Source organism: Corvus hawaiiensis, chromosome Z, assembly GCF_020740725.1.
Source record: "Corvus hawaiiensis isolate bCorHaw1 chromosome Z, bCorHaw1.pri.cur, whole genome shotgun sequence".
Taxonomy (NCBI): Eukaryota; Metazoa; Chordata; class Aves; order Passeriformes; family Corvidae; genus Corvus; species Corvus hawaiiensis.
The window spans coordinates 69,175,933-69,201,821 of NC_063255.1; the positions used below are offsets into that span (position 1 = coordinate 69,175,933).

Genomic DNA, 25,889 nt, shown 5'->3' on the forward strand with positions numbered 1-25,889 from the left:
GGAAGTACAGTCGATGAAATTGTCTTATCAGACTAAAGTGTATAAATTCTAAAGATTTTTATACATCACAGCCTGTCTATACCAAAAATGTTTAAAGGAGAAAAGAACTGTGAAATCTCTTCATCTATGGTAAGCAGAATCTGAGCAAATAATTTTTTATCTAAATTTGTTCAATTTACAAACTCTTGAGTCTTTCAGGTTAATTTAATTTTGGACAGGTATGGTGTTAGTCATCTTGGAAATTAAGATGGTTGTGTAATTTAATTTAAGAAAAAATTACAGTGAAGAAACTTAAATGTGTCCACAATTGTGCAAAGCTGAATACTGGTAATTCTGCTTTCTTGGAACTACTTTTCCTATATTTATTTTGAAATAGCAATATCAAAGGCTGTTTTAAAAAATTTAAAATTTAGGGTAGCAACTTTAAAAAAAAAAAGTATGCCCTGTTGTGGAAGAAATTGTTGTCTGTGTGAAAGGAAATACCAATTCTGACCTAAGTAGATCAAAGTTATAGTGGACTTCAAGACAAATTGAGAAATAGGTAGGTTAGATGGATCTCGGTATGTCAGTTCACAAAACCTGAACCTTTGGGGATGTGTGCTTTGATTTTGATGGGACTTTGACAAAAGCAAATGAAAACATTTTCTACCTGAAATTAAAGGGTCTTGTGATTAGATCAATACTGCTACCACATATGCATGGTTATGCACAAATTTATGGCACAAGGACCTCAATCTCTCACTTCCTAAGGCTGTGTGAGGCATGCAGGTGTGCAGGGATGGTCACCCTCTCCTGGCAAGTGAACACTGGTTGACAATGATGAGAATAACTCCCCAAAATGGTCTTCAACCTGCAGAAAGAGCTCCATGACTACCCAGTAATTAATAATACATCCACCTGGCTCCAGGCATCCCAGTGATACCTCTGTGTGTACTTGCAGCGTGGCTTTTCAAAAGTGCCCCTTGTTTGTCTGGTGCAACGGGACTGCCTTTTGCCTCGTGTGTGCACTTGAGGGTGCCAATTGCTTCTGGCACACAGAGCGCTATAGCCACTGGGGAAGACCTGGGGGAGATTGGATGGGGCAAGGATGATCCCGTTCAGTGCCTAGCCACTGTCAAGAAATGGAGTGCAGTTAGTGCTTGGTTGCTCTTAGAACAAACTCCTGAAGCTGCTTCACAGCTCTGCCCCTTCGCACGGTGGTGTCCGGGCACCGGTAGGGTGGTGTGCAGGTGTGCCGCCTCCAGGGGTGTGTTAGGCCCGGCTGCGTATGCTGGAGTCCTGGGAACCGGTTTGTTGGGACCAGAGCAGGACACCTCCCTCGGCACAGCGGCCTGGGGCCCCTTCCCTTGGCTGAGGAGGAGGAGGAGCCCAGGGCAGCAGTAATGAAGGGTCTGAGCCGCCTGGTCCGCGCCGGGGAGGATGCCGCGCAGGGAGTCGTGGCAGCGAGCCACGAGGACCGTGAGTCCGCGGGGTTGGCGGCGAGGCCGCCCGGGGGGCAGCGCAGTCCCGGCTTCCCGGACTGCTGGAGGCAGCGTGCCAAGCCCCGTCAGGGCTGCTGGGACCCACCCAAACCTGCTTTCTGCCATGACCGGAGAACAAAATGAGCGCTGGGGGTCAACGTTAAACATGAGCTGTTGTACATGTAGTAAAAGACATCAGCAAACGTATGGATGTGGGATTGGGAGCTGAGTTTTGGGGTGTTGTGTTCCCAAGGGCAAGTCCCTCAAATTGGCCTCTACCCTGCTTTAACTTCCCTTCTGAACTGCTCTGAGAGGGTTCGCTGGTATTAGTCACGTCCCTGGAGCTGAGCATCTGCCACCAGTTTCACAGCCAATCTGGGCCCCCATTTTGGGAGGCACACAGAAATCAAAGGACCTTGCACTCAGAAACAAAACCCAGCGATGGGGTCTCCAGCCTTCAACCTGCAAACCAGTCTGTGAAAGAGCAGACTGCTCTGGCATGAGCTGCAGTTAGTGAAAACAGGTGATTTGTGGAAACTAAGCGGTAGTTGCCAAACCCTGCTTCGCCCCAGTCCTGTGATCACAGCATGACAACCAGGAGCCATTATATTGGGCTGTGGTTCTTGCTCCCAGGCTGGCAAAGAGGGCAGAAAAGAAAAATAACTAATGAAATATCACCATTATATTCAATACGTAGTTTTTCCCATGACTTCTTTGAAACAGAAAATTACTATTTTAGAAAAAATCCTAGTAACTTAACAAGACACCTACATTGCTCTAGTAATTTTATTTCCCATAAGAAGAAAACCTAGAGAAAACACTGAAAGTGTTGCCAGATCATTAAATATATTATTTCATTTTTAGAAACAACAGGGTAAAAATATTTTTATTGCTATTTGAATCCAAATATTGTTGATGTTTTCTATTTTACCTCCTTGGATGTCTTCAGCCAATTCAAATTCTGGGTTTTTTTCCCATGTACTTTTTAAGATAATTGTGGATTTTATCTTATGGACACCACAACAGGAATTTAAAAACAGAGCAGGGAGGTAGGGACACACACATGCAGGGATTTTCACTGTCCTATAAGTAATGAAACCTCAGCTGCATTTTTTTAGTTCATTGAAAATCATCCTTATTTGTGGTGGTCCTGAAAGACAGAATGAGCCTCTAAAGTAAGACATAAATAAGAGAAAAGGAAAAGATTGAAGGTACCTCACTTTTTGTTTTGAGGTCAACAAAACAATTTACTTTTCTGCACTTTTAATTACTTCCTTGCTCTTCCAAAAGATGAAAAATCTTGGGATGTCTGATATACTGCCAGCAGGGTTCTCTACAAAGGAAACCAACTGTATCAGGAAAGGAAACAAAGTACTAATTTCAATTAGTTCGAAAGAAAAACTGGATATAACCATTTAATTGTTATAATAGCAACATGTAGTTATGATATAAGCCAGACATCTTGTATGGCACCAAAGAAAATACCCCCTAAAAATCCTGACAGTCACACATAGAAAGGTGATTGCTGCTGTTACTTGAAAATAGAGTAATTGCTAGTGATAGGAGGAGTGCCAAATTCTGGAGATCCCTGCTTGGTAGGCTTCCATAAATCTGTAGTCTGACTGCTCTGTACTCCTGTAATTTCATCCATGAAAAAAAATTTCGCAAAACCATCAAAAGTTTGGGCAACAAATCAGGGTCATGGTCTTTATTGTCGTGGTCCTTAACTCCTGAATTACTAAGAAGTATGAAGAGAGAGAGATTATTAAGAAACATAATGCACAGAACAAAAGGTCTATTTAACAGCCCGTGGACAATTTATGGCTTCTGGACAGGAGAGAAAAGATCACTTATTAATTCTTTGTCAGAACTATGAAACTATCCTTGCTGATGTATATACAGTAAAGAAAAATCATTTTATCTTGTTTATTGAAGGCAGTATTGAGTAAAGTCTTGGGATTGTTCCTGATTGTCTTGAGATGCGTTTATCTTTGCATTCTCATGTAAGATACAGCAGGCAGCAGGAACGAATGTGGTCTAGTTGTAATTAATTGCAGCTAATTAGTACTGTACGTTTTTTTCCATGTTTGCCATAAATTTGCCTTGAGGTATCCTTTGGCCACTGGTTTACCTGACTTTGAAATCAAGTTAGTAGAAAGCTCGGTTGGATACTTCCTATGGGTAATGACTATGAAAACTAGAAGTGAGACATTTATTCTTCAAAGAACACTGTTCATCATGACGATTTTACTGTCAGCAATGCTCCTTGTCACAGATGCCAGAGATGCATTTTTATTTGCAAATGCTTTTTTTCATTTTTTAAAAAAATTTCCTTGTGCCCCCATGTTGTAATACAAACAACACATATTCTGTATTTTCCAGAGAAGTTTGGAAGGATACTTGTTTTGTTTGAGGCACTTTGATAATTTCATAGGAAAACTGGAAACACCTTTGCAAGTATCCGGTTTAATTTCTGATTCATTTTGTACAGTAAAGATGTGATTATTCTCCCTGAGATTATAGCCACAGGTAACATACAAAATGCAGGTAACATACAATTAAGTGAATGCTATCCTGATCTTCCTTAGTATGCTCTGCAGTCATATGGCCTCAAGCTGTGTTCTTATTAGGCGTAATATGGTAGGATGAACTTTCCTGAGAGGGCTCTAAGGAATAGATAATTGCTGTAGTTCCTGGTCCAACAGAATACTGTTTCCCTGGTGATATCATTGGACAAGTGGCCTTCAGCCCAAAATGTTCTAGACAGAAGATATCTAACTAATTATATTTTAAGTGTGAGATGCAGTGGGATTAAAAGTGTCTACTAACATGTTTGCAACTGATTTAACTGCTCTGCTATTTTCTTCCAAGTGAATAATTATATGTTGTGGTAGAAACATGAAAAATATTCTGACCTCCAGCTAAACCACTTATCAGACTTTGGAATTTTACTTTTCAAAGTTACTGAATATGCTTTGCAGCTGCTTTAACTGACCAAACAGATGTTAATTTTTGGATTGAGACATTAAAGGAAGGTCTCAGTTTAAAAGCAAATGTCACATTGTGGCCAAATTTTGTGTTCAAGTAGACACTTCCTTCTTTCCTTCTTTCCTTCTTTCCTTCTTTCCTTCTTTCCTTCTTTCCTTCTTTCCTTCTTTCCTTCTTTCCTTCTTTCCTTCCTTCCTTCTTTCTTTCTTTCTGTCTGTCTTTCTGTCTTTCTGTCTTTCCTATGTAAAACTCCCTATTTGGTTGGGCTTTGTTGGTTTGATTTGTTTTTTGTGCTTTACATATTTTGTGTTTCAGTGGTGTGTTCTGTTTTAAAACAGAACAATTTCTCAAAGAATAGGAAATAAATGCTGCAGTTTGTACCATTCACTGCTATGCCTATGCAATAATTTGGGACTCAGATAGTAAGAGCTTCATAAACTGTTCCTGTGAGTGCGAACTCTGGTAATCCATGTTGTGAAAAGTCTCCCTTTAGTTGCACTTAAAAGCTGAAACTAGAAATATCAGCCAGATATCCCTCTAAAGGAGAAAAATGTAGTCATGAAACAATTTGATGATGAGAAACAAGCAATTCTCATAACATTAAATCACTACAAATAACAGAAAGTAAAACCACTATCATTATCCTTTATGTTGGTTATGGCTACTTTTTTAATAATACATTTTTTTATCATGTTTTTCCACAGTGTTGCCAGATGAGAGAGAATTTCAGTATGCTGCGAAAATGAACAATTTGGATACCATGGAAAAGCTGTTTAAAAAGAATGTTAATATAAATGCTGTAGATACTGTGAGTATGAAGTGCCTGACACATCACTGATATGAAGGGTGACTCCTTGGGGTTGTGTGGTGGAATGCCAGCATGCCAGCAGGCCCCCTCAGCTGCAAGGTGGCGATGCTGCAGAAGTGCCCTCTAGGACCTCACAAAGAATCATTTCATGCGGACATTATGGACATTAGGACTTGTGCAACATAACTCTCAGGTTTCTGCATTTAGCCAGTAGTCAGGGTATCACACTGGGAACTAAGGACTTCTCAATTGTGCCCCTGCTCTAGTATTTCCTCAGAACTCTTTGGTGACTAATTTCTCAAGTTCTCAATCTTTCTGAGTGGGATGACCTCACCCCACAGTCACTTCAAGAATGGATTAATGCTGCTAGCATTACAAATTTCTAGAGAGAAGTATTACTCTTTGGTTTGCATGGAACCATGGGAGCATTCTACAATGTCCTCTGGCTCCAGCCTGAGCTCAGAGTTCATATTACCCTGGATAAACGAAAATGTATTTCTTATGCTGACTTCAACACTATGCCTAAAATCTGAGGATGTATACTTCACAGTAGCTAAATACAGCACTGTGTTCCACATGAGAGGTAGTTCAACAGCAACGGAGCAGTCATGATATTAATCTGGGAGTTTTGCATAACAGTGTGCTCTCAGTGGCTACATATAAATCATCCACCCGTGAGTATCCAATGTTACTTAATTCTGGGTTCTGAAAAAATTTGCTTCCCATGCCCACATGCATTTTCATCCACTGGGGAATTTAGAAGATAGTATGATGCATTCCTTGATTTGTTTGTGAAACAGACAAGGAGACAAACATTTCTTCTGAGTACACTCCTCTTGAATACTGAGAGTATCAATTACATTATGCTCTGAAAAGTCACTTAAAAATAGTTCTTTCTTCCTTCTTGCTTTCCAGAATTCAGGAAGTTAAACTAAACACATTTTCAGTCCAGTAGTTTGAAACTTTACTCTGTCATCCTTAAACTAGACCTATAGTATGAAAGAGTTACTAGCATAACTTCAGAGGTGTTGTGCTTTGATTGATTGTCCTAATAGGGATGTAGCTTATGCTGGCAAAGCCATTCTTTTTGCTAATGTTGATCATTCCTGCCCCTGTACTCTCAAGCCAAATAAGAAAGCTGTCAGAAGGTGAGCTTTTTGACAGTACTCTTTCTGTATAAGAGGCTTTTTTCTGACATCAATACACATCATAAATCCCACCTTTTTATCCTTTTGATACCTATAGCTGTAAATTTAAATTTATACATTTAAAAGTCAGGTGATCTGCAGAGAAGCTAAGAAAACAGATCCAAACTGACTTTTAAAATTAGTTGGTTAAATCTCTTAGACATCTTTGTATGGAAACCGTCAGTGACTTATGTTAAACCTAGTTATGTCCACTTTAATTGAAAGCAAAACTCTCTCCAATACAGTTTGATTCAATTTAACAAATCCCTTTAAAATATATACCACTAATTACTTTATGGAATTCTTCCTGAGAAGCACTGAGCCCATTCGCCTCTGTAAAATTACTCACTGTTTGCAAGGTGGTAGCTTTCATTTACGTAGATGATGACTCAGTCTGGGAACGTGACTAACACTGAGTGAGGGAGAAATCTCGTCTTGCATTGCAGAGGTTTAATCAAAAGGAAGGAGAATACCAAAAGCCAATCTAATTATGTACATATAGCCCTCAGCTATTCAAATCATACCATGCAATAAAATAATAAACAAGGGTGCTCCTTTTAGTGCATGCATCTCCTCTATGCAGTGTTTTACTACTTAATTCCACTTTGACATTTTGATGAAGCGACAATACTATGTATACTAACAAAATCATCCTGTTTTTACAAGAATTCTCTAAGATCAATACCTAAATTCTATCCAAGGAAACAAAACAAAATATGTAGATAAAGACCAAGTGTGAGTGTTGAAGGAGAAATATGAAATAGTATGTATTAAAAGGTACATTTGGTAATAATCAGAGAATTCCAAAATTCTGATCACCTGCACAGGGAAAAGAAGTGTATTACAGACCTGACAAACAAAGCTTTGCTTATTCCAGCTGAAGCGCACAGCATTCCATTTTGCTGTTGCGGGAAGCCATGTGTCCGTGGTGGATTTTCTTCTTCATCACAAAGCTAGACTTGACATGGCAGATCAGGTAAGCTGGCTTGTTGTGATTCACATGTATAGGAACACCTTTGGGGAACAGTAAATGTAGGTATTTTTCTTGTGCTCCCAATTGTTCAAAATCAAGAGCTTGCACTAAAAACCTCCTGTTTTTCTTAGAACTGGACATATTTATATGAAAAAAGCATTTTTAGATGAAAAACACATTGCCCAAAGTTTTGTCTAACTTGAATACCTGAGTGAGCATAAAGCACCTCCCTTGGCCAGGTGGCAGTGCTTTGTCTAATACAGCCAAGGATATTATTTGCCATATGTGCTCCAGGAGCACACTGCTGACTCAGTTCAACCTAGTATGCACCAGGAGCCCCAGGTCTTCCTCTGTCAAACTGCTTTCCAGGCAGCTGGCCCCAGTTAGTACTGCTGCCTGGGTTTGCTCCTCCTCAGGTACAGGACTTTGCATTTCCCCCTGTTGAATTTTGTTATGTCCTTGCCAGGCCATTTCTCCAGCCTGTCAAGGTTTCCCTGGATGGTAGCACACCAATACAGTCTATCAGCTATTCCTCACAATTTCATATCATCTATAAATTAGCTGCAGGTACATTTTGCCCATAATTCAGGTCATTAATGGAGATGTTAAATAGCATTCCCAGGATGGATGCCTAATGGGCATTGCTTGTGACTGGTGTCCAGCTGTTCATAGCTTGGAAGGTTTTACAGGTCAGACTTCTGGGCCACAGCCACAAATTTTGCCCAAGCCCAGATTTATCTTATTGCCTGCATACTGAGTACATGTTCCCTCCATTGTTTTCCACTGCAATTTCTGCAAAATCAGGAAAGACATCGATAAGCTGGAGTGGGTCCCATGCAGAGCCTCTAGAATGATTAGAAGTACAGCACATGGTAGATGAGGAGGTATTCTAATATCCAACCTAAACCTCCCCTTACACAGGTCCATGCCATTCCCTCTGGTCCTGCCAGAGCAGTGGCTGCCCCTCCTCTTCCCCTCAAGAGGAAGTTGTAACTACAATGAGGTCTCCCCTCAGTCTCCTTTTCTCCAGGCTGAACAGACCAAGTGACCTCAGCTGCTCCTCATCCTTCCCCTCAAGGCCCTTCACCATCCTTGTGACTCTCCTTTGGGCACTCTCCAATAGCTTTATATCCTTTTATTGTGGCACTCAAAACTGCCCCCAGCACTCAAGGTGAGGCTGCACCAGCATAGAGTAGAGCTAGTCATATATTTTTTAAGATATTAAAAAAAGGGGTTTTTTTCTCCTATAAGAGAAAAAGGTTTTACAGAATTTGAGAGAAGAGAACCTTAAAAGGGGCCTAAATGGAAAGTTATGGTGACTCATGGAAATGTAGTCATTACATATTATCACCTGAAACGTCATCCGCCGCACCCAAGACTATCTATCTTGATGGTTTCTGGAGAGAGAAAATAATTTCCTGGTAGGATTTAATCCCCCCATCTTAAAATGGGATCAGTCCTTCTCTAGGGATGCCAGACCTTCTGTCAAGAAGAGGTCAAACATTTAGCTAGGTCTTGCTCTATTCCATTTAGCTTAATTTAAGTGAGATTAATCCCACCCACACTGTCAAGTGTTAATACTGCTCTTCTAAAAGCCTCCACATTGGAACCTACTAATACACTGAATCAATCAAAAAGATTTAAAGAAATTTCGCTTGAGGTATTTTGGTGGTAATTTCTGCCTTTGTCATTTTATTTGAAGCATGGCCTGACAGTGGTTCATCTCGCAGCTTGGACTGGAAATCTGGATATAATGCGAAAATTAGTTAAAGCAGGTGCTGATCAAAAAGCTAAGAATGAGGTTTGTTGATGACAAATTTTTACCAATCCTAAACATGTTTATGTTGGAAAAAAATCACTTACTGACTGATTTACCATTTTTCAGGAAGGAATGAATGTTCTGCACTTTGCAGCTCAGAGCAACAGCATTAAAATAGTTGATTATTTCCTCCAAGATCTTCATCTGAATGACTTGAACAAACCTGATGGGGTACAGTGTGTTTCTGTTTATTTCTTTGATGTCATGAGGCTTTTGTTTTGGGGGAAACAATCTTGACTTGGGGAATTTCAATGAATTTTAATTTATTGACAATTAAATATACTTTTAATTACTGACTTGGATACTGAGAAACAGGTAAAAGAAACAGCCAGAAAAGCATTTAGGAGCAACACCTCTTTTCCCTCTTTGCCCGTTTCAGTTGGACTGCAGACACCCTCTCCTCTGCTGTCCTTGCTTTTGCTGCAAGTGGTGCTCAGTCATGGTGAGGCAATGGGAGGCAGAAGAGGTTGGATTCAGCCCACAGTGGATTCCTTTTTTCCTGCTCTTTGTTTCTTACCATTTTCCTCTGCTCCAGAAAGCTTCTTCCATGGGCTGGAGTCACCTTGTGGGTGTATCTCCCGCTCTGTCTCCTCCCTTGCATCTTCTTGTGTCTCCTGCTGTATCTCCCCTTGTGCATCCTCCGTGCCACATTAGTGTCCAGCCATTCTTAAACACATTTTCACAGAGGCATGGTTCTATGATGGGTTGAGTGTTGGCACGTTGTGGGACAGTGTGACTCAGTTTGGTCCACTGTGGAGCCAGCTGGAAATGGCTGTGTGCAGCACAGGGCAGCCTCTGACATTTCCCACACAGCTCATCTGCACAGACCCCTGCCCTTACCAAAACCTGCCAGTTATGGCCAACATGCCCATGTTTCATCAAGGTAGAACATAGAACTATTTGCAGCCATCCTACAGAGGAGCACTGACTCTCCAACCGTGCCTTGTCCTCATCAGGTTTTCTGTGTTTTTATTTTTAATTCCAACAATGTTGGGATCTTGCTTTGAAACGTTACATAGCTAAGTCAGATATTTTATCTTTACATGAGGAAAACTTGTTCTTGTGAGACCTGGCACCAAAAGAACAAATCTCCCGTATTTTTTTTCTGAGTTTCTTGAATTTCATTGACCCAAGAGTGCAAAATTCTGAATTCTTTTTACACATGACCAGTCTGACAAAACAGAGTTAATGTAACAAAGCATACCTTTGAAGTTTCAGGCCTTGGGAAAGAAAAGGTGAGGAAGCACCTTCTCTTTGCTGAGGTTGTGTCAAAACTCTCTATTAGGTGCATACATTTTTTTTCCTAGGCATTTCTGTAGGTTACTATAAGGCATGATATTAAGCCATTTTAACTAGCTGGTTATATGCCTTCGTGTCTGAACAGTGGTATGGTTTTGTGTCAATATAACTTTCTGCAGTTGAGTTTGTAAATGGTTTGAAGAGTTTTTGTTAGTTTCAATACCACCAAAACCCCTATACAATGTACAGTGCTAAATTCAGGCCTCCTGGATGGAACTTCTGAGATATGTCAGTTTTGGTCTGTGTTTGCAGAATTTGGATCAAACAAGTTAACCCATGGAAATAAATCTTGCAATTTCTTTGCTGCCTGTTTCTGAGCATTAATGACACAGTTATTTTGATAAATATTTTCAGACTGAGAAAAAATAGGATTAAAAGATTTTGAGTGTATTTTCCACTTTTTTACCATTTCTAAACAGTTCTTATTTATTTTATTCAAGATATGCAAGATGTATAATCTGTTTATTTTCACTAAGTATATTTATTAATTACTTCTCTTCTTCTATTTATTGACTGTTGTGTTAATCTCCTTAGCCATATAATATGTAAATTTTAATGTAGGATACACATACACATATACATGCCATATATCCAATAACTAGAAGTAAAGTATTTCTACTTTCTGTAACACCATGTTCCTTTCCATAATTGTTTTCTAGAAGGGTAGAAAGCCATTTCTTCTGGCCTGTGAAAAAGGCCATGTTGACATGATAAACAATTTGATTGCTTTGAAGCTATTTACATCTGAAAAAGATAAGGTAAATGTTTATTTTTCACGGAAGTACAACTACAAATGTGCTTACAAAAGATTATTTTATTTCACTGTAGTTATTATACAATCAAAATATCTGAATATATTGCATGGATGCTACAGTGCTGGTAGTGATATATGTGACCAACAAACATAAAAGGATGATGATTTTTCAGTGATAAAGGGAAGACAGTGGGATGATTGCCAGGAGACTTTTCCATACACATTCATAATTCATGCAAAGCAAGACTAGCATATGCCTGTATGTTGAGAGACGTGGGAAAGCCTGGTGGTAAGGGTGTCAGCCTCTGTTCTGGGAGATTGTATTTCCCAGTGTTGCACTCTGTTTGCCTGTGTCTGTGTGTCACTGCCTGACCAATTTTTCAAAGATGTTTAAATACTTCAGGTTGCAAACAAACACCTCTAAATTATTTTTCAGAGGCACCTTAACACTTCAATTTGATTGAGTTTTCTTTGACACTATATTTTAAGGTATCTTAGTAATTTTCAAAGTCTGCTCATAAACTTATTTTTTCTTACTTGACTATTTCTGGAATGAGCAACTTACTATTTCTCTGCATCAGAGGCATTTGAAGGACAAATACATTAAAAATTGTGAAATTGTCAGATACTGCTTTTACAGAACGACATAAGTGCATGCTTGGGAAGTGATGTTGGTTTTTCTAGTATTCTGGTAACAGTTTAAAAACTTCAGTGCACCCAGAGCTCTGCTGTGCTAAGCAGTTTATCAGCAGAGGTTGAAAGATAGTATTGTCCCAGCCATGTAGCAGGTTATAAGTGTAAACAGCACCAGGAAGTAAATGCTGTGGTCCTGCAAATTAGCCAGGACAGAAACTCATCTCTTAGGTCACTAAACCAAATTGCACTGTAACCATTGTTCTTAAAAAGGATTCCTGCTTCTTCCCACTCAATGCTGTGAATGAAAAACTGTTCTGGACTCTCATTTTTCTGAGGGTTAGAATTCTTCTCCTAATTTTTTTAGCCATTTTTATATTATTTCATATGCTAGCATTTTCTTTGAGTTCAAAACCGCTGCTCTTCCTGAAGTTGTTCTTTGTTTTTATTTGCTTGGTGGTGTGGTGTTTTGGTTTTGCTTTTGTTTCTGTTTGGTGTTTCTTAATTTGCTGGAGAGAAATTGCACTGATGGTGACAGAGATCAAAGATTGCAAAGTTGATATCAAAGATTGCAATGTTGATATCAAAGCCACGACAAATTTCTATACGCTGACCTAGGCTTTTTTAATCTTTAAATCAGTGGTCTCTGGGGCTCAGTGTAGTTCCCATCCTTGTGGGAACCAATACCTGAAGTTTCAGTTTGATTCGTTTGTCAGGAGTTAGAATTTTTGCGGGTATACAATGAAGTTTTCAGACAACCAACTAGATCAGCAATGTCACGTCTGCATACATGGGAAAAGGCCCTTTTCAGATTAGATCGAATCTTGGAACATGCTGTGTGGAGCTTTTTGTTGGTTTTAGTTAATGTCTTTACTTTATTCTGGGTTTTAAAATATATTATTTGACATCTTAATTTCAAGGAGGGAAATACAGCACTGCATTTAGCAGCCAAAAATGGTCACAGTGAAGTTGTAGAAATTCTGCTTGAACAGTGGGAGGAAATAAATGACCTCAATCAGGTAAGTAGGCTGAAACTGTTGAAAGAAATAGAGATTTGAAAAGTTTTCTAAAAAATCAAATTTGAAAGGAAGAGAAGTGGCACTGAGGACACTTCATTAGTCTTGCTGGTTTCCTAGTAAATTTGCATCCTGTTTCCTTGTTCCTTGTCCAATTATTAACCTCCATTATAATAAATAATTAACCTCCATTAACTCCTTCAATGTCTCTTCCTCTGTCATCTATTCCTTACACATATCCTCCGCTGCATTTGGCAAGCCCTTGCATAACTACTGGTGGAAGAAAACAGAGGAAAGGCCTTAACCTCCCTTGTTTTCTGTCATCCAGCATTTTTAGCCACGTGATCCCATTCCTTTTAACATCCCACTTTTAACATTTCTGGTACTTTTCAGCCTATTCATTGAGCCAGTTTGACTTGCATGCCAGGCACATACCATCACATGCACCTCAGCAAAGGGGTCTCAGATTTGTATCTTGTCCATCTGAACTCAGTTGCATGCACAAAGCTGGCTGCAGACACTACCTACCCAATTTGCTTTCCCGGGTTGGTGTTGGTGAGCTCAGCCAGCATATTTGTTGGTTGCATATTAGCTGAGAATGTTGTATCCCTGAGTTAATGCACTCATGAGCTTCATTTTAAGGCTTAAACAAGGAGTGGAGGAAGGAAATGTACACTAACTGCTCATCTCGGTGTTCTTGCTTTGCAAGGGTTCGTGTCTCTTCTGTTTCTTTTGTGGGGCAGCTGGAACAAACTGGCAAGGTAGTTTCCTTTGTTGAATGCCCACTGTGGGAACCTGCCATGTGGCTGATGATTTGCTCTGCTGGGCCAGTAGGCAAAATGTCCAAGGCCCTCTTCTTCCTTTATCAGCAACAGATTGATGAGTTGAGAAGCTCTCTCTTATCCAACTTCTCTGCTGTTTTCAGTTGTGAGGCACAGGAGCCTCTTTGAAATATGGAGCCCTCATCTTTCCAAGGCTTGTCTAAGAATGTCTTGTCTAAGAATCTGCACACAAATCTTGTACTGCTTGTGCTCCTGTCTTGGCATGGCTAGTGAGGTGACCTTCCTGTCCAGCTGGAGATGTTCTGATCTGGATATGAACAGATCTCTCTTTCCATAGCATGAGCAAAGTACTAAAATATATTCAGTATACCAGAATAATGTCAGGATTTTAAGCAAAGAAAAATTAGGATTTACTGATTCTTTTGTGATTGTTGAAACACCAGAGTAACTTTCATTAAACCTTTGTGTATGTTAGGTGTTGAGAAACAGGGATTAGATCATTGTGTAGCTGATGTAACCTATTTTAGAGACTTGCTGTGGAGACGTGGAGACTCTTTCAGTGTGAAAAGATTTGAAATAAATATGAAACAGGATTATTTCTGCTAAAAGTTCTTCTTATAACTGGCACTTGGGGTTGCGAATTTGTCAGAAATCCATGGCAGTGTACTGACAGAAACTGAAATGCACTGTATGTACTAACGTGCTAGTGGTGTTGCCTGGTGTTGAATGGCAAAAATTCAGTTGTTGAATGGCAACAATTGCTGCCCACCACCTTTCTGTCTGTGCCTCTTGCTAGCAGTCTTCTTTGAAAAGAGCATGATTAATGCTTATGAAATAGTTTTCTGTATTGTAAACCTTACTGTACATCTGTCCAGATAAACATCATCTGTCACTTAACTGTTGGTGAGTTGCCATGTCATTCAAGAGGTAACTTGGGACCATTCAGGTTGTGTTCTCTTGAGTCCATCTCTCCTCTCCTATTGAGCTGGATGAGCCCAATGGAGCCTACCAGATGTGTTTTGTGTCTCAGTCTCATTGTCTCATGTCTTAAATTGGAACAGACATTTTGTCTCTTTTGGTCTAGAATGAAGAAACTCCATTTTACTTGGCTGTTGAAGGAGGTCATGAAAAATGTGCTGAACTCTTACTGGAGGCAGGGAGTGACATCAATGTTTTAACTCAGGTATGTACACAGTATCTCTCCTAGTGGGATATACTAGACTGTGGAAAGGACCTTATTAACTAAGGATATTTGCTCTGCTTTTTTTTTATGAAACTGGGAAAAAAAATAGAATGGGGAATGTGGAGAGTACTAACAGAATAAAACCGATACGGAAGAAAAATAGCATTATATTTATTTGATGGGGTACTGTAGTGGAGCTTTTTATTTCCTCTATGCCCACTAGTACCACATATGACTAGAAAATGTAATCAACGAGGATAACTGAAAATCCTCCTTTTTGGCAGTGTATGTGACTGATCTGATGACAAACTTTTTATCTACATCTGGTTCCTGAACTTCGGTCCAAGTCATATCTGCTGAATGGCCTTGGCTAGCCTGCTGCATGAAGTTTATGATTACAGCAGAATGAGAACTTGTTTGTTTAAGCAGAATTATTTTCTAAGATGTTTTCTATTAATTTTTAAAAATTTATTTCCTATTAATTTATATTTATTTTTCTATTTATTTATTAACTATTCTATGGATTGATTGCTTAATATGACTGCACTTGCTTGGTAAAGGTCTAACAGACTAGGAGACATGCTGGCATCGTTGTCCACGGCACAGTATAGATGATGATGATGCTGATCTGTCTCTTTCTTAAGAGAAGTTGAATGGTGCTATGGGATACTGGTGTTCTTTAGTATGTGTGTTGTGATATAGTAAAAATGGGGATTTCCTTCACTGTTTACAAAAACATCATACTAATTGCTGATCCACTTCATTTTGTATGATTTTATCAAAGGGTTTTATTGGTGGAGGGGATACGAACACAAATTTTAATGCAAGATTACCCTATATTTATACCTCTCTTTAGTACTGTTCTTTTTTGCAGCAATAAAAATGTAAGTTTTTCTATGTATCAAATTTCTTTCAGAACAATACCAGTGCTTTGCAGGTTGCAATTCAGAATGGACATCTATCCTTGGTTACTTTCCTTATTGATAAGAATATTGACCTGATTCCTAAACCCGAGGTCAGTGTTTATCAGAATAACTCTTCTGCTGCTGCTCAGCCTGTCCTGTGTTTCCTTGGGAATTCAGACAGCTGAATGAGATTGAGTAGTTCCTTGAATTTTTTCCTATACACATTATTATTTGGTTTCTAGATGTAGTTTGGCAACACACACAGACCAATAGAGACAAGGTCCTGTTGCTGAGTGCCTGAGCAGGCTGGTGCAGTGCAGAGTAGACGTGGCCAGGTTAAGCCAAGGGCCAGGCACTTGGAGAAGGGGAGCAAAGCACCCTGCTTGAATTTAGCAGTAGTAATGTAATGCTAGTAGTAATGCTATGGGCAAAGGATAACTAGAATGTAAATAAACACTTCAGTGCTTTCACCCTCTGCAGGTAAATGCACCCTCATTGCCTTCAAAATCTGCATGCCAACATTCCTTGTGATTTAAAAGGAAAGAGGTATTTACATTATCCAAATCCTCTCAGTTTAGATAGTACAGATATTTGAGATTTTCTATGAATAGGAAATTATTTTCCTCTTCTACAGTACAGGATGAAAATAGAATCTGGACTTCATGACTTATGCCATGATCACTGGCCTCTTGCAGAAAGCTATCAAGGAATAACAATTTGTGATGTGCTTGAAATATTTTAAAGGTTGGGCAGTTGTTGCACTGCTTGTCCTCAATAGCAGAAGCAACTCATAAAATTGTAACTTACATTTTGAAAATATTTCCAGCACAATGTTACATAAGAGCTTGCTTTATTTTTCTGTAGCCCTGAAGAAATGGCTGTGTTTTATAAAGACACTGAACTGGTGCCTGGCACCCATGAATGGTATTGGTAGGGAATTATTCTTTAGCTGTATTTTACAAGAAACTGATCAGTCACAGGTTCAACATACAAAGTGATCTTACCAATCTAGTGTGGATTTTGACTGGTGTTGCATCTGTGCCCTGGTTATTTTAATAAATAACCACTCAGATAAAACCTCTGAATTTCTTACTAGCTGTAATTTGTCATATTTTATAAATATGACAGCAAGTCAGTTTAGTATGAGGAGCATTTCCAGCAGCAACATGTGACAAGGGTTTGTTCCTGGAAGGTAAGTTTTGACATCTGTTTACCAAATACAGAATGAGTCTGTCTCCAGGCTATTCAACAAAGGGCAAAGCCACTTTTCCGGGGGGGGGGGGTAGGAACATTACCCTAATCTCTCTGTTGTCAGGATAGCAGCATATCTCAGGTAGGAACACTAAAGAGGACTGCCTTGTGGCATTCCTAAGTGGTGGCACACTGATGCACACCCAATGCAGTCAGCATTTCCAGTCTTCTCAGCTGTATTTGTTTATCCTCTTCTTGTGGGTGTTGCAGGAGCAGGCTACCACCTCTGGTACAACTCCACATATCCAGGTGTGTTTTCTGCAGTCTTGAACCTCTGCTGGAGCATGTCACCTTTGCAAGGGGTGGGCTTCAATAAGAACCTCTTTCTGGTTTGCATGAACTTTTAATAACATACCCAAGTATAACAATTTATTATTTTCCCTCCACAGCAGAAGAATTCCCCTCTCCATTTAGCAGTTATCAGTAATAATCTACCGGTAGTAAAAAGCCTTTTGGATGCCAATCATGACATAAACTCCTTAAATCACGTAAGAAAAACTGGGAATTTACACAGCTTGATTGATAAAGCAGAGATTATGTGGGTTTTGTTTGAAATTTTTTTTTTCCTTATGATACCAGGGTACAAAAAAAGAGGAAGGAAGAGGCAATTCCTCTCTAGTATTTTTGTGTGTGTACATATGTATTAGTCACTGGTACATGCTGTGCTAATACTGTTTGAGCAAGATAAGGATAGTACAATGCTGTATACTCAGAAAATGTTTGGGTTCAATATTGTTCAAATGTTATGATTCAAGTGTAATGAATGACAGAAACGTCTCATTGGTATTGGCTTCAGAGGCAAGCCCAATGCAGAACTGGGCTGGGAAAAAAATTTGGCTGGAAAAAAGTTAGATTTTCCTTAAAGCAACCCACCGTGTGGGTTTAAATCTGTGTTTAAATCTGTGACCAAAACAGTGCTGGTAAGACACCAGTGTTAAAGCTGTTGCTGAGCAATGCTTGCGCAGCATCAAGGCCTTCTCTGTTTCACACTCTGTGCCCCCAGGTGAATTGACTGGGTTGCTCAGGGAGCTGGGAGGGGACACAGCTGAGCAGAGGTGAGCAACACAGCAAGACTGAATGACAAGGTCACGGGTCTCTGTGATGCCATCAGTGAGAGTGTTCAGCTGTTAGCTGAAAGGATGGTGGTTTGAGCCCATCCACGGACAGCTACACCTATCTTCCTCACCTTAACCAGGATTCTTTGGCCCTGGTTGGTGTCAGTGGTCTTTGGAGGCCTGGTTAGTTGTTGGCCAGTTTGCTGTGCATCAGATCAGTTCACTGTAGACCATATCCAAAACTGACGTGTGCCATATTTACTTTGGTGCTGCCATGCTTAATCCTGTTTTGCTGTAAAAAACCTCCTATAATTGTTAATGACCATCTCTGCTTTTGCTGTGTTGTCTATCACTTTGTACTGCTTTGCCTGGTGGAGTGATGATAAAAGCACTGGCTTGTGCCTGGTCTTGTGTTTTAGGCCCTACAGTGCCACTGTCTGCGTACTCAGGTAACCATCTCATGGAGAAAATCAAAAATTGCACCTTTTCCTTTCCCTCCTTGGAGAGGCGCTTTGTTGAGAAAGGAATGAATAGCGTCTACCCCTTCTTCTCCCCCAGGACAGGTCTCTCCCACCTTCTTGTAACACTACTTGGTTCCTTGAATATCCTCATATAATCACACTGTTCATACTAGTGTGTGTTGTGAGCATGGTTTTGATTATTGTGAATAACAATTAACAATTAATTGGGAATGCCACACTGGGATTCACCCGGAGGCAGTCAATTCTCAGGTAGTATTGTGTGTGGACAGAATTGGACATGTGCCTGGGGCCATTACTGCCTCCAGTAGTTTGGGATTTCATGCCCTAGCCGGAATGTAGTCCCAAGTAATTCATACACCATCTGAAGGAGGGGAGCTTTGCCTGCCCTGATGAAACACAGGGGTTTTTAATGTTGTATTGGGCCTGGCCCTTGCTAATGAGCTGCCATCCAGTGCCTCAAAAGAGGATGAGGGTTTCCTGATCAAGGAGCACACAAAGGGACACTGAGAAGGTCTCCTGCTCTGAAGCCACCCATATGGACACTGAAAAGGTTACTTAGTTGGAGGTGCCACACTGTTGCTTAACCAGAGACCCAGCCCTCAAATACAAATAACTGTGCCCGAGCTCCAGGAGAAATGATGGAAGTAAATGTTGATTTGGTTAGAAAGAGAAACAGCAGCTCTTGCTGAGGGGCAAAAGGGGGAAGATTCAAAAGAGGACAGGAAAGGGAAAAGACAAGAATGACAACAGAGGCAAAACTACCTGGCGTCCATCTCTGAATGACCTCTTAGGTAGGCAGCAAGTGTTCATCCATCAGCAAGGTGAGCACACTGCTACCTGACTGCTCCAGTGCTGGGAAGGTAGGGAAGCTCAGCTGCTGGGGTCCATCTCTAGGGACTAAGGGATTGCCAAAGGGATCAGAACAGAGGCAGCCACTCATAAGTCTCTGGAGATGGCTCTTACTGAGCATGAATGCAAAGTGTCTCCTCAAAGAAGATACTGCAAACCAGCAAGGCAAGTAAACTACCACAGAAGGTATCCAGTATCTGAGGGAGTGGTGGTAGACGTGGACTACAGTGACCTGGCCAACAACTAGGCCTCCAAAAATCTCAGTGATATCCAGTGCCCATGGTCCATATGGCAGCAGATTGTACAGAGCTCGTAGACATTGGCCCCTGACCATGACAGACTCCAATGGTCCAACTGTGTACTGGCCTGCCACCTGTGGCACTTCAAGGAAAATCTATCTTTCCCCTCCTCATCAGTGTTACATCTCAGCTGTGGAAAGACTGTCCCAGCAGGTCTGCCGAGTCCCACTGTGGGCACTGTGGCTACTTGTTAGGGAAATGCATCCCGGTTTCTCTCATGACATGTAGGGATGCTCACCACGATAGTGATAAGGATGAGTCTTTGAGAAATCTGTGGTTCACCCCTTCCCACTGTTCATTTTATTGCTAGAGATTAATTTATACACATTTTTGTGGAAGTCGGAGGCTGTCATTTGTGGTTGGAGTAAAGTATGACGGTAAGACTTTCTGGTCACATAAAAGAGAATTCTGTAAATTTCTACAACATGTCTTTTGGAAATGTTTTGTGCTTTTGTCTCTAGCTTGCCCTAAGTTGCATACAGTAGGTACTGATGTATCCCTAAATTTCTGCAGGAAAGAAAGTAGGGTGTATGGCTAATATTTTATTTATAGGAATAAAAAAGTAAGGTGTGAGATCATGTGATCATAGTGTAAACTATAAAATTAACTGATGACACTTCTAATGTGGAACCTGAGCTTGGTGCTTCTTGGAGTGCAAACTTTTAAGCTAAGATCTAAAGGCCAAAAGGTCTCTAAACAGACCTACAGAATGTAAACTTGCAATGTCAGAGAAGCACAGGCACAAAACACTCAACTTAGAAGGATGATGTGTCATAAAAAACATACTATGGAACATTCCCTTATGTGCAGGACTTCCATAATTACTCCATTATTTGCTGCTGGATTTTCTTACTCTACTTTCTGAAGAAGGATAGATAAATAAATACATAGTTAGGAATATGTAGCTATGTAGAGACTATACAACCCTCCTTTCAGACCCAAAGTTTTACTTGAAGCTGAATGCCCCTTTAGCTGTATTTCTTGTTAATGGTTTGGCCTTGTTTAATGGTTTTGGTTTGGGTTTTTTTGTATGTGTGTTGTTTAAGGTTCACTGAACCCATTACGGAGCAGGTAGACTTCAGCTATATATATATCATAATTTTGTGGTAGGGCTGACTAAAAAGCTCTGTTGTGGATGTGGCATATTGTAATATTCAAAATTATGGATGTTGAGTTGTCTTGGCATGAATTTCAGCAGAGAGAAGGTTACTTGAGAGGATAAGATGGGTGTGGGATGGTGCCAGTCACATGAAGACCTCTGTCCAAAGCACCTTGCCTTGAGAGGGAAAAGAGAGAGAGAGAGAGAGAGAGAGAGAGAGAGAGAGAGATTGTTAGTTTACAGCACATTAGAGGGCCATAACAGCAACTCTTTCCTGAGCCAGCTGGAACTTCTGCCTGGCTTTCCTGCAGAGATCCCATATGCTGTCTTGTCTGCCTGAAACAAAACCGGCAGATCTCTCATGATTTCCCTCTGTTCAGTATTTTCTCACCAAGGTCACCTCTTGTGAATCTATTTTAGATTCAGCCTTTGAGCATGCTGCTTCTAGCAGTGAGTTTGAGTTAATGCATATATTTGGTGTCTTTAATTCCAGAGGCAGGAAACCCCTCTACATCTGGCAGCTGATCTTGGCAATGTGGAGTTGGTGGAAGTGCTGCTGAAGTCAGGCTGCAATCTCAAAACTGTGGATAAGGTAAATTGCATTCCTCACACATCTCAAGATTACACGATGTTACTTTTTGGTTTATAATCTTCCTTACAGAGGTGCATAAAGCACATGTTGCCACTTGTGTTTGCTAAGTAAAGCTAACTACAAAGGAAGTCTCCTTTTAATATTGCTATACTTGCAGCTTGCAGAGATCTGATATGGTTTTGTGAAGAGCTGTAAAACTTCCAAGCTCCATGGTTCGAAGGATAAACACTGCTTCCAGAGACTTTTCATGGAAAAAAAGGACTAGGCTTGCAGAGACGAAAATGGCCTGTGGGTGCTGTAACTGTGTACCTGCAGCCAGACTCATTGCCAGGGGAGATGAAGCTTCACCAACTGCAGTGGTGGAGAGTTTGTCCTTTAGCACTCCGGGTCATCTGACATTCCAGATCCATTCAGGTGGATACTTAAACCCTGAGATGATGTTCTGCCTGGAAAGATAGAGGCAGAAATGGCAGTGGCTGGAAGAAGTACCAAAGCAAAGTTGCTGGGGAAGTGCTTTTGAAAGGACAGAGTATCAAACCCAGTATTTACAAATTCTGCTAAATTACTGCAAGATTGAGTTTCCCCTTTTACACTTTTACCACTTTTCTTGATTTTCTGTATGACTGAGTTGATGGATTTGATGTTTATTATGAGCAAAATCTCACCCTTTCACATCTTTAATAAGTAACTTCCCTGCACAAAACTGTCCTGATGAGAAGTGAAGCTTTATGGACTAGGATTGTCTTGTTTTGCCCTAGCCTTATATGAGGCCTGGGGCTCTGAGGGTAGGGTGCATGGTTGGTATGTTTTGGGAGGCTGAGGTAAGATGCTGCATTGTAGTTAAGCCTTTCCATTTAGAATCACGCCTACACTTGCCAAAGAGCTGCAGTTCTCATAGGGGTCAAGCCAGAATGAATCTCATCCACTTTAAAGAGCACCTCAGCCACTGGAATATTTTTTCAACTTATTTGTATTCCAAGGGCAGACCCAAAAAATCACTTATTGCCTATGACTTTAGGCACCTACAAGTCTTTGAGCGAGAGAGTGCCCTCATATTACAGTAACACTGATAGAGTTCAAGACTTGTTATGAGAATTTGGCTCTGAACCAGTACAAGTTCTGGTACAAGCCACCTTTCTGCATTGGCTTTATTTCTTGGAGTAGCTTTTTCCTTGCTTATTTGCTGGATGACCCCTGACACCATGCCACTGATGGGGACATATGCGAGTACAGTGCCCTTTGAACCGAACTGGTGCTGATATGCCAAAAACATTACTGTCCTTGCTCAACAGTAGACAGGAAGAAGAGGAGCCTGCTTTGATTGCACAGTGTTTTCCTGGCCTCCATGCCCTGGCAGCAGGAGTCCTCAGTCTCCAGAGAATGTCATGCATCTGCTTCTGTCAGAGCTCAGGGAATGCACTCTTGGGAGCTCTTCTTTCATCCCACTTGCAGATAAAACTGTCTTTGGTTGTGAGTGATAGGGCACAGAGAGCTCCCCATATGCAAGACTGCTGTGCTACATGTGCATGCAGGATGCCAGCAGTGTCTGCTCTACCACAGGGGTACAGAAACACTCCCTTTATCCACTCCCTCTCTCTCCCTCTGGGAAATACAGAGCACCTCTCCAGAGGTGTGCCCAAGGAGCTCTTGTGATCTCTGGACTCTTCACATATAAAATATGCCTATGCCTAAAAGATTTAATGCAATGTAAATTCCTTGGCTTCCAATGTGATGCTTTTCTAAAAACAGGCTAATTAGAATGATTTTGAGCAAAGCCAGGAGCTAGAACTCAAAAGATGTATATTAGGGAACTTTATACTATCTGGAGAGTTGAAATACGTTATAATTTAATTAATGAAACTTCTAATTAAGGGATTGGCTTATTTTAGATCTAATTTTCTAGAATGCCTGGCACTTGTTATGTGGAGAACACGCAGAATACTTAAATCCAAGGCAGTTGCACTCAGTGCAGATCTGCTGAAAAAAGACAGTTTCAGAGAAAACTCTCTAGAGCCACCGTGACACCTGTACATTGATGTGGTGATAGGAGAGATGGGTTCAGGTAGACTGAGCAAACCCCTGCAGCTGCAATTAAAGCAATGGCTTTTAGTAACTGTGACTTCCTCTATACCCATGAAGCATCATCCTGTAGTTGTGCTCCTGTCAGCTGTAATGAGAAAGTAATTCTCCTTTCATTCTGTGAGCCACCTTCTCTTACCATCTAAAACAAGGCATAGGTTTGCCTTTTAAGTTGGAGATTTCCAACTTTGCCAGCCTATCCATCTGAGATGCCAGTTTAACCCTAGCATGGGAATGGACTGTATTTGTGGTAGCTTTCAGCCTGTGATATCTGGGCTTGCATGAACTTGGATGCAGTAACTGGAGAGTGCAAGCTGGTATGAAGTATGCAGCAATCTGAGTGCAGGTTTCTGAAAGCAGCTGTACCTCACCAAAAATTCTTTAGTGGGGAGTTCAGAGTGGGGGAAAATTGACCATCTCTGCGCTGAGGGGATGCAGCATATGCAGAGCATAGAACTTTGATTGTAGCTACCCAAAAGCCATAAAAATGGTAGTAAATAGATTTTTCTGTAGAAATAAAAGGGGATGGGGCTCTGTAAACAGTTCCTGTGTTTCTTCTATGACATACTTACCCAAGATAATGTTCTGATTCACTGTCTCTGCTTTCAGCATGGAAAAACTGCACTAGCCACGGCATCAAGGAGCCATCATGCCCTCATTGTAGATATGATCATTAAAGCGGAAAGGTATTATGCCATGAAACAGGTAAGAGGCATCTTTCATTACACTCAAGATACCTAAGGGAAAAGCCAGTTCTGATTTTGAAGTGCCTTTTGGCTGAGGTGGTTCCTTTTGGCAGGCTGCAAGACTGGCCCTGATGAACTAAAGTTAGGATTGGGAATGGAAAAGTCTCTAGCCCATCCAGGTTTTACTCCTGACTAGCTGTAAAACTGTAAGCAGATCTTATCCTTTTCCTGCCTGGTGCTCTACACATAAAGGAATGGAGAGAGATCTAAGCCAAATCCATGATGCCATCATGTGCTGTGCCATCAGCACCATGGCTGGGATAACATTGGTTAAACATTGGATAACTTTGGTACAGTAAAATCTGCCGTTGAAAAATAGGCGAGTGAAGATGTCTGTGACTCCTTTGCTAGCAAGGGCTCAGCTACTTCAACAAGAGCTCCCTCTTCTGTTCCTTGCGTATTAATTATAAAACCATATCAATGAAACACAAAAGAACTTCACAACAAGGGTGAAGGACATGGCTTAGGTTGTCTGAATTTCTCACCTTCTTTCCCTAGTTATTACTTAAATGTAAGCTGCATAGTGATGGGCTTCTCTGGAGCGTTGCAAGTAACTGCCATACGAATTTGTGACTTCGTTCTCCCTCCTGCTTCCTGCTGAGTTAGCCAAGTGTGTAAGCATACTGATCCTGTCCCAGAGCAGGCACAGGAATTAGCCAGTTTTACCACCCTACTCCTGCCCTGAGTGGCCAAATCCATGACACCTAGTGTTACAGGGCTGGTAAATAACAGATCTAGATTTATTATTGCAAAAATGCCGCCACGAACACCCTGTATTGTGCATTTGATTTGCATCAGTTCAGCTGGAGCTGTTAGGTACATCATGGTTTCTTTTTGGCTTAAAGAGAACCACAGAAGATGTGACAAGTCAGACAGCAGTAAACCCATAATGTTCTCAACCTCTTGGCATTGTTCACTGAATTTCCTGAAGAGAAGAAAAGGTGTTAAGTAGATGCTTTTCTGCAAAAGCACCAGAGATGTTGGGAAATACAAACATAAGTGTTTGTATCCTGTTGCCTGAAGCTGAGAGTGCAGCTTTTTGAACAGCTTAAATCTTATGGGTATGGAATATGATGCTGTTCAGGTGGTGTTACCATACATGGAACTACAGCATTTTGAACCATTATTTTAAGGACTGTCTTTTTCTTACATTCATCTGACTTATCATTTGTGACAAAGCATTAGTTAAAGGAATTGCCATGTAGCTGAGAGGAAGGGCATATGATATAAAGTGTGAGTGTCTTCCCTCTGTTTGCCCTTTTTTTCTATTTATCATTTCTACCCAACCCTTCTCTATCATTGTCCAGGCTGGGTTAAACTGGATTTGAGGGCAGCTGTTACCATCCCACCTTGCCATTGCCTCAAAACACAATTAGCAGCAAAGAGCAGCTGTGCTGCTGCAAAGGGTTTCTTTTTTTTTTGTTTGCATGAATTTTGTTTTGTTTTGTTTTAAATTAAGCATCACAAGAAAAGCATCTAATCAGAGAGACCCTGAAGCTGTCCTGTGGAATGTCCTAATTACCTTGCATGTGTCAGGAAGCATGAAATAAAGTCTGCATCAGATGAAGGGAATCAAACATACATGATAATGCTTAGTTACTGAACTGAGACTTTTTTTTCTCTCTGGGTC

At 40.6% G+C, this 25,889-nt stretch overlaps 1 protein-coding gene and 1 long non-coding RNA gene across 4 annotated transcripts in view; one reads left to right on the forward strand and one right to left on the reverse strand.

Annotated features, from left to right (window-relative positions):
• Positions 1–1,283: 1,283 nt before the first annotated feature.
• The window catches only part of ANKDD1B (ankyrin repeat and death domain containing 1B), a 28,258-nt gene continuing 3,652 nt past the window's right edge, over positions 1,284–25,889 (forward strand). The window contains exons 1-12 of one of the 3 annotated variants that reach the window (XM_048291985.1): positions 1,284–1,458; positions 5,153–5,256; positions 7,321–7,419; positions 9,119–9,217; positions 9,302–9,406; positions 11,194–11,292; positions 12,842–12,940; positions 14,804–14,902; positions 15,819–15,917; positions 17,448–17,546; positions 21,336–21,434; positions 24,123–24,218. In XM_048291985.1, the coding sequence (XP_048147942.1) occupies positions 1,383–1,458; positions 5,153–5,256; positions 7,321–7,419; positions 9,119–9,217; positions 9,302–9,406; positions 11,194–11,292; positions 12,842–12,940; positions 14,804–14,902; positions 15,819–15,917; positions 17,448–17,546; positions 21,336–21,434; positions 24,123–24,218 (1,173 nt within the window). In that variant the 5' untranslated portion in view covers positions 1,284–1,382. The remainder of the gene's footprint in view (positions 1,459–5,152; positions 5,257–7,320; positions 7,420–9,118; positions 9,218–9,301; positions 9,407–11,193; positions 11,293–12,841; positions 12,941–14,803; positions 14,903–15,818; positions 15,918–17,447; positions 17,547–21,335; positions 21,435–24,122; positions 24,219–25,889) is intronic. The other 2 variants (XM_048291983.1, XM_048291984.1) reach the window with 2 other exon arrangements.
• Positions 17,084–24,130, reverse strand: LOC125320044. Its single transcript, XR_007200973.1, has 2 exons — positions 21,744–24,130; positions 17,084–21,019 (listed from the first exon to the last, which is right to left on the reverse strand). It is a non-coding gene; the product is annotated as an uncharacterized LOC125320044 (long non-coding RNA).